This window comes from Takifugu rubripes, chromosome 2 (assembly GCF_901000725.2).
Source record: "Takifugu rubripes chromosome 2, fTakRub1.2, whole genome shotgun sequence".
NCBI classification, from domain to species: domain Eukaryota; kingdom Metazoa; phylum Chordata; class Actinopteri; order Tetraodontiformes; family Tetraodontidae; genus Takifugu; species Takifugu rubripes.
The window spans coordinates 7,545,105-7,561,662 of record NC_042286.1 but is presented as its reverse complement, the minus strand read 5'-3'; the positions used below and the strand labels follow the sequence as shown (position 1 = coordinate 7,561,662).

At 43.7% G+C, this 16,558-nt stretch overlaps 1 protein-coding gene across 2 annotated transcripts; it reads left to right on the top strand.

Annotated features, from left to right (window-relative positions):
- Positions 1-361: 361 nt before the first annotated feature.
- htr1d (5-hydroxytryptamine (serotonin) receptor 1D, G protein-coupled) lies at positions 362-14,161 on the top strand. Of its 2 annotated transcripts, none has more exons than XM_003962498.2 (2): positions 362-690; positions 11,745-14,161. In XM_003962498.2, the coding sequence occupies exon 2, from the start codon at positions 12,522-12,524 to the stop codon at positions 13,710-13,712; it is 1,191 nt and encodes a 396-aa protein (XP_003962547.2). In that variant the 5' UTR covers positions 362-690; positions 11,745-12,521; the 3' UTR covers positions 13,713-14,161. The 2 variants fall into 2 exon arrangements, with proteins under 2 accessions (XP_003962547.2, XP_029688893.1); XM_029833033.1 differs by having other exon boundaries at positions 11,741-14,161.
- Positions 14,162-16,558: the final 2,397 nt, after the last annotated feature.

Genomic DNA, 16,558 nt, shown 5'->3' with positions numbered 1-16,558 from the left:
TGGATTTGAAATATTATTTATTTGTGTATAGGGTGTATGTGTGTGCATGTGTGTAAATATAGCCAGTTAGAAAAACATTTGTTGCAATCTGAATGTATGGAAAAAGCAGAGAAGCTGATGTAATCATATGTAACCATAGTAACGCTATAGATTACCATGTAATTTTACTGTGATGGCAATCAGCTCACCAACTTGATTATCTTGTGGGAATTGTGTTACTGTACGAAGGCTGCTGGATTTCCAAGGAAGGATACAATAAGTACGTTTTAAATGCGCGCGCCTGTGCGTGTGTGTGTGTGCGTGTGTGTCTGGAGAGAGAGAAAACTCTTCGCGCGTCTCTGCCATAGCTGCAATTCTGACAATCAGCTGCATCAACTTTAACGCGTTGGCGCCTGAACTCGCGTGTTTCTCAAGTCGTTCCGTGAACGGGACGGGGACGTAATTCGGAGTGACTCGAGTTAACTTAGCTGTGTTTCTGTCCAGACGCACAGAGGAGCGTGCGAGTGAGCTCTGAAGCGAAGGCAGCGAGCCGCAGCAACACCTCCAGAAGCTGCGCGCTGCCGCCGCGGCGCTCCGTCTCTCGCTTGTTTTAACGGACGTGCGTAAGTGAAGAACGCGGCTCCTGGGGTTCTGTGACAGTCCACGAGTACGCAGAGGACAAGCAAAATCCCCCCAATAAAGACAAGAATGGTGAGTCTGCATGTTTATGATGATTATCATTATTAGAGTCCAACTCCATCAGTCCGTTACGCACGGACCGGGGGCGCAGGATAAGAATTGCGTTGACAGTTGTAAAGTCCATAAAAGATCAAATCTGTGGTAATATTTGAAACTCACGCGTAATGCGCACATCTATGTAAACCTCATAGATGATACAGCAGGACAGTAATTAAATAATCCCGCAGGCTGTGGTAACCAGAGGAACAGTATAATAAAGATTGTGGATCCAAATAAAGGTGTCACAAAGTCCAGATAAAGTCAGTGCAGGATTCTGGTGACATAGACAAGATATTTCTACCATACATGAAAGAATTGGAGACATTCATTTTAAATATTTGAATTTATCCATCTCTGCTCAAGGTCATAATTAGGTCCGTTTACATGACAGCTCAAAGCTGCTGACGGTTACTGAGACCATTTTTTAAATCGGGTTTGTTCTAATTGCACCCTTGGTGTATATGCAGTTTTTTGTTCTTTTTTACATTTATAAAGCAGTGGATAAGTTAATAAAATGATGATGCCTATTTGTTTTTGTTATGCAGCTTTATTGACATCATGAGCAATTGATTTTGAGACCGCTGAAATAAAACCATTAAACGAAGAGATCACTTCAAATCCATCAACCAATAAGGCTTATATATATACATGTGTGTGTGTGTGTGTGTGTGTGCGTGTGCGTGTGTGTGTGTGTGTGTGTGTGCGTGTGTGTGTGTGTGTGTGTGTGCAGTCTGAGCTCCAAGTCCATTTCAGTCTGGAAAAATTGAGGCTTTTTTATGCTCTGAAGCCTATTTCACTTCTTAGAGAAGGCAGATAGAGCAGGCGTTGCTTTTTTACTTTAGCTGAATGATGTGTGAGATACTCTGGAAAAATGAAAAAGGATGAGCTTCATGGTCACACAATGTCCCTTTTATTTTATCCTCACAAGTGTGATTTCTCTTAGGTCTTTGCCCACAGCAGACCATTCACACACACACACACACACACACACACACACACACGCACGCACGCACGCACGCACGCACGCACACACTCACGCACGCACGCACGCACGCACATATACACACATTCAAAGAAAACCCAAATTTGCATTTACTCTCTTATACGTTAACAGCACTGAATTAAGACAGTATCTGGGATTTTACCACTGCTGAGTTTTGCCCCACTTATTTGAGACCCTTGAGGACGAATAACAAAGAGGAAATGTTTGCAGCTCATTAAGCAAAGCATGATTTTTAATCCAATGATGGAAGGGAGGGAATGGTGATGCATAATGGTTTCCAGAATGCGCTAATGAACAGTAATATCAATTTCATGCATATTATTGTCACCTAATTCTGGAATGCATAGCTTACCATTTATAACCACTGTATTGTCCTGGAAAAGTTTCATACAGGGACTCAATGTCTCAAAGCCCGAGGTGGAATGATGTTCACGCGTTCGGTATTTGCCCCAAAAGTGACTGACAGCTGGTACGAGAAGGATACGATGGGGAAAAAACCCAACCGAAATTTAATTTAAGCCGCTTTTATTCATACCACGCCCAACAAGCCACTCACAGAAGTAAAACTCTGAGGGTCATTCCATCTCATTTGAAGTTTGTACATAAAACAATCACTGCCATATCTACCAATACGCTGTTGATTGTGCTAACTGTGGCCATCTTGTGGACTACGTTGGTACTACCCTCGTGAATCACACATTTGCACCTGCTGAGATGGACATAAACATCTCGGATGAATGAATAAACCATAATGTTTGGGGACTGTATGGATTTGGGTTTTTGTTCGTGTCTTTTTCTCCATAAAACCATTTGTGATTCTTTGGGGATTTCAACTCCCCCGCCCCCCTGGAGTTGTGCCTGAGGTACTGGGTGGTTCAACAGTGATCTTTAGCACATCAGGTTTAGCTCACTGAGCCATTTCTGTTTTAGTCATAGCACCAACTTACTGCACCTGGTTTCACTCTGGTTGGGAAAACGAGCAATGTTTCCACAACGTGCACATCAGTTCAGCATGGCGGCAGTTTGGAACAGTACGCCTGATTCGACTTGCATGTCCTCCACAGGGTGTGTAGGCCCAAGAGTGACAGCTGCAGTCCACATAAACGTGTGACATAACAGCAGAGCAACACACAAAGACACTGTCAATGCACTTGGAAGAATGTGAGGGAATAGCTGCAGCAGGTGTTCAGGGAAGAGAAGGTGGAAAGAAAACCTCACCTCAGTTGGTGAACATCATACTGGTATTTTTGATGTACATGTTTCATAGATTGATGACATTTAGGCAGTGGTCAAAAGAGTCCCCGACATCATTTGTCGGCATTTTGGGTTGGGCACGTACGCTCCACGGGAATGTCTACGGAACCGGACTCACTGAAGAGTGCAAGCTCATTTAGAAGAGTCATCACGCTGGTTGTCCTGCAGGCTGTTTACAGTTCTCTGCAGTACATGGCTCAGCAGCAGATGACGAGGCTCTGTCTGCGAACAGGAATTCATCCGAATATTTATTGTTTTTGTTGCGACACTTTGAAGTTGTCCCAGAGGTGTAAAACCACAAGTTGGAAGTCTCAATAATTGAATAAAGACTGTGAATAACAACATGGATGCACAAGCAGGGTGGATGTGAATGGGAAGCGAGTGTAAACAGAAGATTTTACACTGTGTTGACAGTCAGATGTGGTCTGAGGCTCAAAGACCTGCAAAACCCAATATCCAGCATTTCCTTAAGGGTGCGGTCTAACCCCAACTCCAACTCCAATCCAACCCTAAACCAAAAACACTAAACCCTAACTTTAACCCTAACAGTATCCAATCCTTAACCCCTAACCCTGAACCCTAACTGTAACCCCAACACCATCCCCTAACCCTAATTCACACTAACCAACTAACCAAGCGCTAACCCTAAATGCTAAACCTAACACTAATTCCTAACCCCTAACCCCTAACCACAACTAACCCTAACCCCAACCTTAACCCTTCTGCTGCCTGTCTTTCTAGAATGTTTCTGCTCCCTGCTTTGATGCTAGTGACCAAGGTGTAAGGTGATAACAAGACATGTTGAATTTGTTAGGATTAGGGGTTAGGGTTAGGGTTAGGATTAGGGTTACGGTTAGGGTTAGAGTTGGGTTAGGGGTTAGGGTTAGGGGTTAGGGTTAGGGGTTGGGGGTTAGGGTTAGGGGTTAGGGTTGGGGGTTAGGATTAGGGTTAGGGGTTAGGGGTTAGGGGTTAGGGTTAGGGTTAGGGTTAGGGTTAGGGGTTAGGGGTTAGGATTAGGATTAGGATTAGGGGTTAGGGTTAGGGGTTAGGGTTGGGGGTTAGGATTAGGGTTAGGGGTTAGGGTTAGGGGTTAGGGTTAGGGTTAGGGGTTAGGGTTGGGGGTTAGGATTAGGGTTAGGGGTTAGGGTTAGGGGTTAGGGTTGGGGGTTAGGATTAGGGTTAGGGTTAGGGTTAGGGGTTAGGGTTATTCATGAACATGTTTGAACACACGAACCATTGTGTTGCCTGGTTAAAACCAGACCCCGGTGTTTATTTCATCACATGCCCTCCCGTCAAATCTTCTTTTCACTCAGCCGAATCTTTTTTCCTGCCGAGGAATTAAAGCAGTTCACAAAACTGAGACGTATCAGTGGTAATCCCATCGGATTTACAGCCTGGATTATTTACATGGGATTGAAGTGCAGCAGACTTCAACAGACCAAGTATCTCTTTCTCTCTTTGCTCCCATTCATTCTCCCTCATCTCTCATCTCCATTATTCAAACTCGCTTCTTTCCATATCTCTCAGTCTATAATCAGTGGTTTGGAAACTTGTGTAATTAGAGTCAGACCCTTACATTCAGCCCTCTAGATCAAAGTTGTAATTATGAACCTTGATAGGTTCTCATTTTGCATGAAACTACCCACAGGGGGGTCACGTATCAGCCGGCAGCTCCTCACAGTAGCATCTAAAGCCATTAGTGGTCAATGTTTCATGATTGACTTCTTACTGAAAGACGTTGGTGTCCATTATCTGAAACCGGCAAAGAAAACTCACTCAAATGTTGACCATCAGCAGGGAAATATGTTAAAACTGTACTGCAGAGGAGAAAAAGAGCTTTTACTGGAATCTCTTGCAGCTCTAACTCTCGGCCACCGTATTAGCTCGCTGGCCCACTTGTCCATGTTGGGGAAGATGGCTTGTTTTGTCAATCAGTGTCAATGTTCAGATATTTCTTTTTCAAAATAAGCAAGAACAATGGACAATATGTCCAAATATCCAAGAATATTTCATATACGGTAATCCTATTTCTTTAGAAGAAAACAATCAATCTCCTGTTAAAACCCATTCGAAGCCAAAATTGGCTAAAATAATTGGAGTGAATGAATGAGAATGAGACCGAGGTGGTGGTGTTAATAAAGTTATGTACAACTTAGTGGAAAAAAATACATTGTTATTGATAAGTTATGTGTATACATCTGTTAGAATTGGAAATCAGAAGAAACTTAATTTGACTAATTATGAGCTCTGAATCGAGATGTTTTACTCCATGACAGCATAAATTACGTTGGCATAAATTACGCTGCATTACTTAAAACTAATTCCAACAAAATCCCCGTGAAAGTTACACCTGCCCCTCCAAAGGAAAAAGATTTAGTGCTTAAAAACCCAAACGCAATATCAGAGTAATTAAAGCAGAAGGGTTTTAGAATACTTCTAAAGTTAAAAGTGTTTGTCGGCGTGTCGATACTGCAGTTCAGATCTTTGTGCCTGGGATGAATCATACAGTGGGTTGATCAACGCAGCCCACGTGTGAGCGTCTACGCTGAGATCACGCTACACTGGGTCATCAGCTGCCGATGCTGCAGATGAAGCACCAAGCGCTCAGGCACTTCCTCCTCCCTGCGTGTTGAGGGCTGCAGCTCCGCATCCTGTCTCAGCAAACATGCTCATCTTAGACCACTGTCGTGACAGTTGCACCTGAAGCTCCATTTCCATCTCCGAAATCTGACTTTCTCTCACTTCCGTCAATTTATGACAGCACAGCAAGCGTTTTTGGCTAAATTTCGCCAACAGGGAGTTGTAGCGAACGACATTTGAACTTCTATTAGCCGCAGTCCATCAGTTTTCGATTAGTTATTGTGCTGGATTAGTGTTTATAGAGTCAAGTTGGGTTATTACTCACCCCCGAACAGGAAAGCTAACATCCGCCGTTGTCTCCAACGTCGGTTGTAGCGCTCCCGCTTCGCATTTATGACTCACAGACACTCGAACATAAAAGATAAAGATGAGAGCTCTCCTGCATCGATCACAAATGTTCAGTTTTTACTTTGTTTTGGCACAGCTATTCATGTGTTGGTCAGAGTTTATGCATATCATCACCATTATTACATGTTCTTTTTCGATTAAAAACAAAGAAAGAAAGATTCAGAAAGCAGCATTACTCATTTCTCTACGTGACTGCTGCTTTAGTGCTGTTTTCAGACTAATCAGGATTAATACTGAGCATCAGCCTCTGCCTGAAATTATGAACTGAAATAGCTTTTGCACTGTTTATCCTATGTTTCTGGCAGTAAATACACTGCAAGAAAGAATTGAAAATAAATCTTCCCCCAAAAAAGAACTAATTCCCAGTTTTATGCATAGTTTTGCTTTGTTACTGTGACGCAGCTTCACACTCAGAGCTGGTGTTCCACTCTAGTGAAGATGTATTTCTCAGCTTGGCTACAAGGTTACGCATATTGAAAGAAGACGGGACTTCGGGGTGTTATTCACGCTGGCGGCTAAAATAAATAAGTGGTGCTCCCCGTTTGCAAAGAAATTGGGCTTATTGTTAGCTAGCCGGAGCACATTAGCAGATGCATCCAATTAGCAGATCCCATTCATCGCGCTGTTTAAGCTACCCTGACGGCCTACTTTTCCTGCTTCCTCTGCAAGCCGCTTTGCAACCCACCTCCACCCCAGCTTTCATTTAATCAGCGTCATTTATGTCGTTATTGATGCCTGCTGAGGTCCGTATCCAGGGGGACTTTGATGCTTTGTGCCATGTCTTGGCCTTTCCATGCAGACACAGGCAGGGAGGCTCCAACAGAGCCGTACACCGGAAAATCTTTCATTTCACGCAGGTCCCGGCGAATTCTGTGGCAGTAGGTGAATGAACTGCTTAATTTTTAATGTACTGCCATGGCCAGTGGTGAATAAATATGGTAATATTTAGTATTGCAAAGACATGGACATGTTCTCATGGTAATTGCAATAATTGACTCATTAGCACAGACTAATGTCATTTGTAGGACCTATTTCAGTGTCTGTAGCTCATCTACATATTCAGCGAGGTATATGTTACCGGGCAATGATTGCTGTCTGCAGTGAGAGGTGTTTGGTGTGCATGTAAATTGATTTTTTTTTTAAAACCCACATTGATTTAAAAAAAAAAAATCCACTAGTGTGAAAAACTAAGGACTGAATAGTTCTCAATACAGTCTAATGAGCTGTGTTCTGAGACCGGCATTGGAATTGGGATTGGAACTCCTGCAGCTCACTGGAATCAGGGGCCTCCAGTGCCAGCTCCTGTAAGATTTAATTGGTATTTTATGTCTGTGCTTACATTGGAGGGTGCGAGTAGGAGGATGGTTGGAAGGCAGTGCGGATGGCGATCGTACGTGCACAGCCCACGCGGACCGAGAAAAATATCTACTCTCCACTCTCGCAGGCATCTACCAACAATGGAGGATAGATCGACCCTGAGGAAGCGATGCAGTGGCATTTCACTCTTCTTTGAAGTGCTGCGCGATTTGGCAACGTCTTACTATTCATAGATGGTAGCCATTCATAAAAAGCTTCCTTGCACAGTGCATTATCGCACTTCAGTGTGATTGCGGCGTGCACTGCGATCTTCAGGCTGTTCTTTGACACCATAGTTCTGAGTTCATGTCCAATGTTCAAACAATCCTACTAATCTATATTTTATACTTTCATTTTCCTGCACTTGATGCTGGCCAGCATATTATTCAGCATTCCCAGCGTGCTACGCAAGCTACAGCACTCAAGTGGGGGGATGTTACAGTAGCTAAATCAAACAATGGGGGCTTGGATTGCACGACGAGCACAGGAACAATATTGGCTGTTAAAATGCGGCTGTGCCGTGAGAAGGCAAAAGGTGTGGTAACAAACACGGGGGACATTGAAGTATGTGATTTATGGGAGCTGGTGAGAGTGTACTATATTATTTTCCTTATGAGGGCATAATATATCAGAAAAAAATGCTACTTTCAGGAGAATGTCAATGAAAATGACAGCCCGCGGTTGGTATCTGTTAGAATAAATAAATAAAAGGTAGATATTCAGAGCACTGATAGCGGCAATTCTGCTTTTGGCCCCGCCGCTTGATGCTTTCTGCCAAGAAATCCATCCAACGGAGAGCCACTTCTGTCAGAGCGTATTACAAAGAGGTAGAGAGCCTGAAAGCCTGGACGGATTGGCAGTGTGGAGCGGGAATAAGGTTTGCGTTCTGTGCCCGTCTTTCTGTTTTCAGTGATTATTTTTAGTTTCTTCTAATGGTTCGGTTAAATTGAGAAAAAGGGTTGGATTTGGATTACACGGCAATGAGACCCGATGGCACTGAGGTTATGAAGCCGTGGTTTGGGTTGAAAATAAGCCATCCCATTACACCACTGCACCATTAAGAAAGGGAGCTGGTAAATCTATATTTCCACCTGAGCCAGCCGCACACAATATAGTATGTCATCATCAACAGGACGATCGGCCCGTTTTCAGATCTGTGTGGTGGCGAGGGAATGAATTTCAAATGGTTGCTGAAGCTTTTTGAAGGAAATCCAACTCAAGCACTTCCCAGTGGAAATGATTTGCTTACTTGAAGCCAAATTGCCAAGAAAATAGCTGCAATTTCATTCCAGGTAAACTTGCCATCGATGTATCGATGCTGGCTTTTTACCCCCTACACACACACACACACACACACACACACACACATCGGTACCTCTATCACTATGAGGACTCTAGCCATAATTTCCAAGACCCTAAACATCACGATTAAACTTCACCCCGGTTTTAATGTCGCTAAGGCCAGACACGATGTCCTCACTTTGCTAGTGAAATGCATTTTACTAGGTACTCCCTCAGTAGCATGTGCAAGAACACACACACCAGCACAGACACACACTCCACCCTTATTTACCTAATGTTTACGGCACGCTCGAGTAGACAGCAGACATTAGCTGACAGCGGAGGCAGCGATGGCTCTCCCTCCTCCGAGTTAAATCAATTACCCCATCTCCAGTGGGGCCGTGTTCTGTTTGCAGGCCTGCCAGGTTCATCAGGTTTCTGACCGACGAGCACACGCTACACCATCTGCTTGGACTTGGCCCAAACCTTAAAGGAATGATTTGGTTTTTGTAGTGAATGGGCTGTGATGTAATGAGGCCAGGGCTTGACATGGATCCGGTTGTCCCCCGCTCCTCTTTTCCACCTAGTTTTCTTTGATTTTTTTTCCTCCTCTCTTTCTAAAAAAAACCCCCCTTTGATTTCGAGGAGAAAAAAATGCATTTGTGGTGAGCCGAGCTATCCCTCGTCGTATTTGATTAATCTGGAAAACCAGATGAAGATAGAAAATATATTTCGCCGGAGCAGTCCACTGTCCAATTTCAGCAGGGCCTGTTTTTGATCAAAACTCCTTTCCTCTCATTCATTCATGATTGAGCCCATGACCTCATTCTGCTATAAAGCAGACGTTTGGAGAAAAGCCTCTTCCCAGACTACTTCAACTGTTCAGCAATCTTCTCAGACGCGCTGCTGAGTGTGTTGTTGAATGCGTGTCTGTTTTCTTGTATCTTTATATGTGGACATGATGGTTTTTTTCGTATTGTTAAAAGCACTCTGAGGCCGAGGACAGAGTGTGCAACAAGCACGAGGCAGCTGATTGAATACATCATCCCTTCCATGCCCATTTTCTCACAACGCTCACACACATATTTGAGATCCCACCGGCAGGAGTTTGGCTCGTATCACTGTCATCTCTGCTGATGCCAGCGCGATCCTCACGCTGTGTAATGTTTCGCACATCAGCAGTCATGGCTTTCTCTATCGCATCTGCACATCACGCGTTCGGTCTCCGGAGCTGAGGGGTCTCTTCGGAGCAATGGCGGCAGGATGTTATCAAAAACAAGTGTTATATAACGTCGGCTGAAGGATCTGGCCTGATGATGCTGCGGTGACCATCTGTGGAGTATCTTAATGGTTTTACATACATGGAAAGTCTTCTTAAATGTTCAAAAGCTGTTGGAAAAGGAGGAGGTTTTTTTAATTGGTTCATACCATTCTTTTTATTATATGGGGAACACATAAATACTCCTGTATACCCCCATCCAGCCATTGGATTGGTCCATCTATACATTAATTTTAGACCAGCTTCAAATTCTTTGGATGGATGAATTTTTATCCATCCATCCATCCATCCATCCATCCATCCATCCATCCATCCATCCATCCATCCATCCATCCATCCATCCATCCATCCATCCATCCATCCATCCATCCATCCATCCATCCATCCATCCATCCTGTGTTCACTCCCATTTGAGGCACCTTCCATCACTGTAACGTGCACACTTTTGTGGGAGCAACTGGGAGTGAAGAGATCTTCACATAGAGGGAACCTGAGCCAGATTCAAACCCAGAGCCTCTCTCTCTATGAGGCTTCCTTTGAATCTCACTTTAAACTGGCCATGTAGCCTCTCTGCCGCGCTGTTCTGAGATGATGAGATGATTTGCTGTCTTCTAAAACACTAAAGCACTAAATGCTTTTAGTGTTCTGCAAAGCCTACGTAACTTATTGCGCTCATCAGGGGGTGCATCAAATTCAATATCCACACTTTAGGCCTGCCACAAAAAATGATGATTTCTACTTTAGCTTTGCAATAAAATCCTGAACACCTTATTCCCTTTATTGTTGTAGTACACTGAACTCTGAGCGTGCACATTTGGACATTATTGCAGTAAAGCATTAACCCCTTCTTTAGAAGGTTTTAATCACAACTGAGGAGTCCATCAGGATGTTTCCATGTAGCGCACGATACTGTACTTCCTTATTGAATAAGTGGTCAGTATACAAGCAGCTGCTGTTAAATAATTAATTAAAACAAACCCAGCATATGTGAGGAGAGCAGGCAAAAGCCTTCCATGGTGATTAACAGTCATCCTGCGTATGTCCTCTTCCCCACTGGGATGTAAGACCACATTTCCACATTTCAGATCTCGGCTTTCTCATTGTACTTGAAAGTATGTCAGCATCCCTCTTTTGATCTTATTTTTCCTTTACTCCTACCTGGGGGAAAAATAGAGGGAGAAAAGAGTCTTTAAGTCATTATTTGTAGAGTTTCGTAGCCTTCACGGGGACGTGAAACACACTCTATGTTTGTGCTACCAAATTGGACTAAATGAGGCAAAAAGTGAAGGGCTGTTTATGAGGTCTCTTGACTGTGTCCATTGGAATATTTAAAGTCCCCTCAAAGGAAAAGCTGAAGATGCCTGACAATGAAAAACAAATGGTGGAAATGAAATGCAATTACTTTTCCCCCCTTTTATTGTTTCTAGAGGAATTTTGTGATACGGCCACTGCAGACTCCTGAGAGTGAAGCACTTCTGATCTGATAACATCCTCTTATCTTATCTCATATGCAGCACAATAAATTAAAATGCTGCACTTTGTACTAAAGTAACTGCTCTTATATTAACATTTTTTTCATTCATTTTAAGACAGATTAATATAAGTCCTGTGAAATGTTTCATGTTTATGCCTGCTGTGGATTTTAGTGTGCAATTTAATGCAAGAATTCAGTACAGTAACTGCAATGTGTGGGTGGTTTGTCTGTATTAAGTGCTAATGCAGGTTAAAGTTACAGGCTTTTACTCTCCCTAATGTGCGGAGGTATGGATAATGTGTGTGTGCACGCACATGTTTACATTAGAGGGGAGGGGATAAAGGAAGTGAAGTTCAATACAGCTAATGCTCCCTCTCATTTGTTTCAGCTAGGATGAAGACACTGCAGAGGAAGCTGGACACAAGTACTCATTTTGCGACAACAGTGAGGAGAAGCTAATGTATTTGACTCTGGGAACCTGAACCGAAGCTTTTAGAATCCCTGCGCATCAGCATACATCTTTATAACTGCCAACTGCTGGTCGGATATCCAGCGTAATGTACAGGAGTAATAGGATTTTTCCCTGTTTGGCTTTGATGTGGAGGATACAGCTGTAATGTTTGGACTTTCCACTGCCAGCGGAGACATTAGACACAGCCAAGTTTCAATAGAAACTTCAATTTAGAAGAATTCCGTGGACGGTTAAATATAAGGTAGACAGCAAGGGAACCATTGTGTCTGTATAGGGCATAATCTTTGTCCTACATACAGCCGCCCGCTGAGCCTTATTGAAAAGGAGGAGCCCATTAAAGCAGTTGGTAGATAGGAAGGTTTGAAGGTCCAAAGGTGTTGTTGCTGCCTGTCTGCCACTTGGAGATGAGATAAGAGCAGAGGGAAGAGAAAAGGGAAGTGCCTGTCTGACAGGAGCCGAATACAGATTAGGATTTTCTCTCCAGCAGCTTCACCAGTGAGGCGAATCAATAGAAGAAGCAGAATGGACAAGGTAGTCAGCTTCAATTACAGGTGCATTAGATGTAAACCCAAATGATGAAATTACACACTTGAAAAGGAATGATGTGAAATCATACCGCAGTACCAGGGACGGAGAAAGTCTGCAGCCAACACCAACAGTGTAATAATTCCTCTGTAAAAACTCCCTAAAACCATGAATGCCATTTACCAACCATGATGTGGATGGTCTGAAAGTTGGGACAAAAATCATGGAGCTGGACAACAACTCACTGGACTACTTTTCTAGCAATTTCACGGACATTCCGAGCAACACCACAGTCGCACACTGGACCGAAGCCACCCTGCTCGGCCTCCAGATTTCCGTGTCTGTGGTGCTAGCTATCGTCACCCTGGCGACCATGCTCTCGAACGCCTTCGTCATAGCCACCATCTTCCTGACGAGGAAGCTCCACACGCCCGCCAACTTCCTGATCGGCTCCCTGGCCGTCACAGACATGCTGGTGTCCATTTTAGTCATGCCGATCAGCATCGTCTACACCGTCAGTAAAACCTGGTCACTGGGGCAGATAGTTTGTGACATCTGGCTGTCGTCTGACATCACCTTCTGCACAGCCTCCATCTTGCACCTGTGCGTCATTGCACTGGATCGCTACTGGGCCATCACGGACGCGCTGGAGTACTCAAAGCGGCGTACCATGCGCCGGGCTGCGGTCATGGTAGCGGTGGTGTGGGTGATCTCCATTTCGATTTCCATGCCTCCGCTTTTCTGGCGGCAGGCCAAAGCCCATGAGGAGCTGAAAGAGTGCATGGTGAATACTGATCAGATCTCTTACACGCTATACTCCACTTTTGGCGCCTTCTACGTCCCCACAGTGCTTCTCATCATCCTCTATGGACGCATCTACGTTGCAGCCCGCTCTCGGATTTTCAAGACGCCGTCGTACTCCGGGAAACGCTTCACCACAGCGCAGCTCATCCAGACCTCTGCAGGGTCGTCTCTCTGTTCTCTTAATTCTGCCTCCAACCAGGAAGCGCACCTGCACTCAGGTGCGGGCGGCGAAGGAGGAGGATCTCCTCTGTTTGTGAACAGTGTGAAGGTGAAGCTGGCAGACAACGTGCTGGAGCGAAAACGCCTGTGTGCAGCCCGGGAGAGGAAAGCCACCAAGACGCTGGGCATCATCCTGGGCGCTTTCATCATCTGCTGGCTTCCGTTCTTTGTCGTCACGCTTGTCTGGGCCATATGTAAAGAGTGTAGTTTCGACCCGCTGCTTTTTGATGTGTTCACCTGGCTGGGGTACCTGAACTCCCTCATCAATCCTGTCATCTACACCGTCTTCAACGACGAGTTCAAGCAGGCGTTCCAAAAGCTCATCAAATTCAGGCGATGATCTTGAAGAAGAAAAGTGTTCTAAAACCAGGGACAAAGTTAAAACAATAAGACTAATGAGACTCCTGCACTTAAATGTTCCATCCTGTGACCACACAAGGGTTGTGACTTTAGTTTGTTTCCTAGATCAAACAGCTTTGTGCCATGGCGTTTTAGATTCCTACAGCCTATCCTTCTTGTGGACAGCATGCATGCTAAAGTAAAAGATTTTAAATTGATTCATTGTGGAAATCGTCGTTAAAAACTCAAAGAAAATGGGATTCCAAGTCTTGATTTTCTTGGTACAACGAATATAAAAATAGTCTTATAAGGTGACTGTATGGAACAAGTGGATGGGGTAACTGCAGGGGGAAATGAAAAGCCATCAAAAATAAGTTGTCTCTTCATCATACTGTATCTGCTGCTCACATATAACGTTTCTGTGGTACAGTAAAATACCTAAATACTAGAGACCCAGTAATTTATTTGAAGCTGTGCGTCTTTTTTTCTGTGTGAGTGCATCTGATGGTAGTCACTGTAATATATGCATGTGTGAGCGATGGAGGATTGTCAAGTGTTTGACATTTATACATGATGTTCCAAAGCGAGGCGAGGCTTATCTCATCGTGGCTGAGTTGGAAATGGAAAACAGCATTTTCACTCTGAAATATATTAGCACAATGGCAAGAAAAAATAAAACAAAATAAGATATGTATGAGAAGCCCGGGTGAAGGTGAGAGATCAAACTGACAGCAACTGCATTTTTAGTAGTTTAACGTGTGTGTGTGTTTTCTAAATTTATGTGCTTGATTTATCGGAACATCGGCGTGACTGGCAGGACCAACGCATTAAGATGTTAGATGTTAAAATTGACGGAAGGGGAAGAAACAGCTAATTTTAGTCCCTTTGAAGCCATAAATTCATGCTTCTGTTGACATTATGAATCAAAAAAGCAAAAAATCACTATAAATTAAACAAAGCTAGATAATAAATAGCAGACAGGGTTTGAGGTCATAAGCTTAAATAAGAATATTAGCTAATAGAATTCCTTGGTGACTTGTGACCCTAGATGTCCTTTCTAAAGAAATTTAGTATGTGTGTAGGTGGTGGCAGCATCCAATAATTAAAATACAAGCAGCATAGCTGTCCTCGATCTCCTCAGTCTTGAATAAACTAATTTTCTTGACAGCTACTTTAGGGGTTAGCACAGGAAATGTTTACTTTTGTAATGGCTTTTCATAGTCCAAATGGTTTATGCGTTCTGATCTGACTGTAGAAACATGGTAGAGGAACCGGTTTGTTAAGCCCTTTTTTATATTGGAATGATACCGCTTCCATTTTCACTGATAATGCAGCTGTGATGAGCCAACCGGCCGATTGCTGAATCAACTCCTGGATTCATTCCAGAAGAACGTCTGGTGGGAGTGTGCAGACATCAGGTCAAAGGCTGGTGGCAGGAAATCAGCGACACACTCCTAAAGAGTCATTCACACCTGTCCTGCAGGTGAGATTTGATGTTGCTCTGTCGCTTCTCAACCGTCTACAGAATGTGGCTCCGCTCACACGCTGGCTAAGCAGTCAGTGGTACCATGGTGGAAAAGACCTCAGGTTACAAATGTTGAACTGCATACATCATACATGCTCCCTGGTGAGTGAGGTGACTGTGGAGTGGACAGGAGCCTCCACATTTGTGCGTAAGTGTCCAACTTCATCTGATTGTGTAAATTTGCCTCACGCACTTTATAGTATCAATATTCAATCATCACCTTTAATCAAAAGTGTATGTACACATCAACACAAAGCTTTGCCTGTATTTGCTTGAACTTAAATGGGTGTGTTTGGTACATCAGCGAGTCCCCCTCGTTAATTGGGAGCCCCACTGTCAATAACAGAGTGGGTGAGGACCTCTATGATGTTGTTCTCCTCCTTCCCTTTGAAGCTGTTAATGAACATTTACAGAACCACATAGATACACACAGTGGAGAACATAATGGTATGAAACATCTACAAAAGATAGTAGAAGCATACAGCAAAATACAAGTCCCAATTTAAATATGCATCTTTTCTTATCCTGGCGGTCTATCAACTGCAGGATGACACAAATTTAGCACCATGGCTAATTAAATATGCCAGTCCAGACAGGCCCTCATTATCCTGAAGGTGTAACTAAAATAAATAAATTCTCTTCAAATATGCAGGAGCTGAAACACACAACAGTGTTAAACAAAAGAATTAAGTCATGGTGATGGACCCACCAGCTATTGATTTGTGCCGCTGGGTAACTGAGGCCAACAAATGTGCTTATATCAATTATTGTGTATGAGAGATGTTGAAATTCAATTTAATAAGCGGTGTGCCTGGATTAAATAAGCCTCCATTCCAACAAAATAAAATAATGTCCGAAGTAGTTTTTTTTAGGGTTTTTTGGTGGGTGACTGAGGGAAAAAACAGAGAGAGCCCAAAGTGGTGCTGTCAGTGTGGATTAGTGTGAATAGGAGCTGGATTCAAACAAGGTGAGATTGCCTTGAGCAGGTATACCGTAAAGGTCAGGGCTCACTTAATCTCTTGGGATGAGGGCTGTCACTTCTTGACTGGTGTATGAAGCAGGGAGCTGGAAGGGAGCGTGGAGGGAAACAGCTGAATGAGGAGACGGGAGTGAGAAGCATGTAACAATGGGGTAGAATTCAGAGAGAACAGATGGAGGCCCCTTCAGATGTGGTTGTCTGAGACAGATACCAGCAGGCTTTATTAACTCTACCACCTAAAGAGTGACAGAGAAGCTCCGAGCATCATGGGAAGATCCTCTAGTCTACACCTCCAGCTGGGCCCTAATTATGAGCTTAATCAAAAGGTAAAGCGGTGACTGCA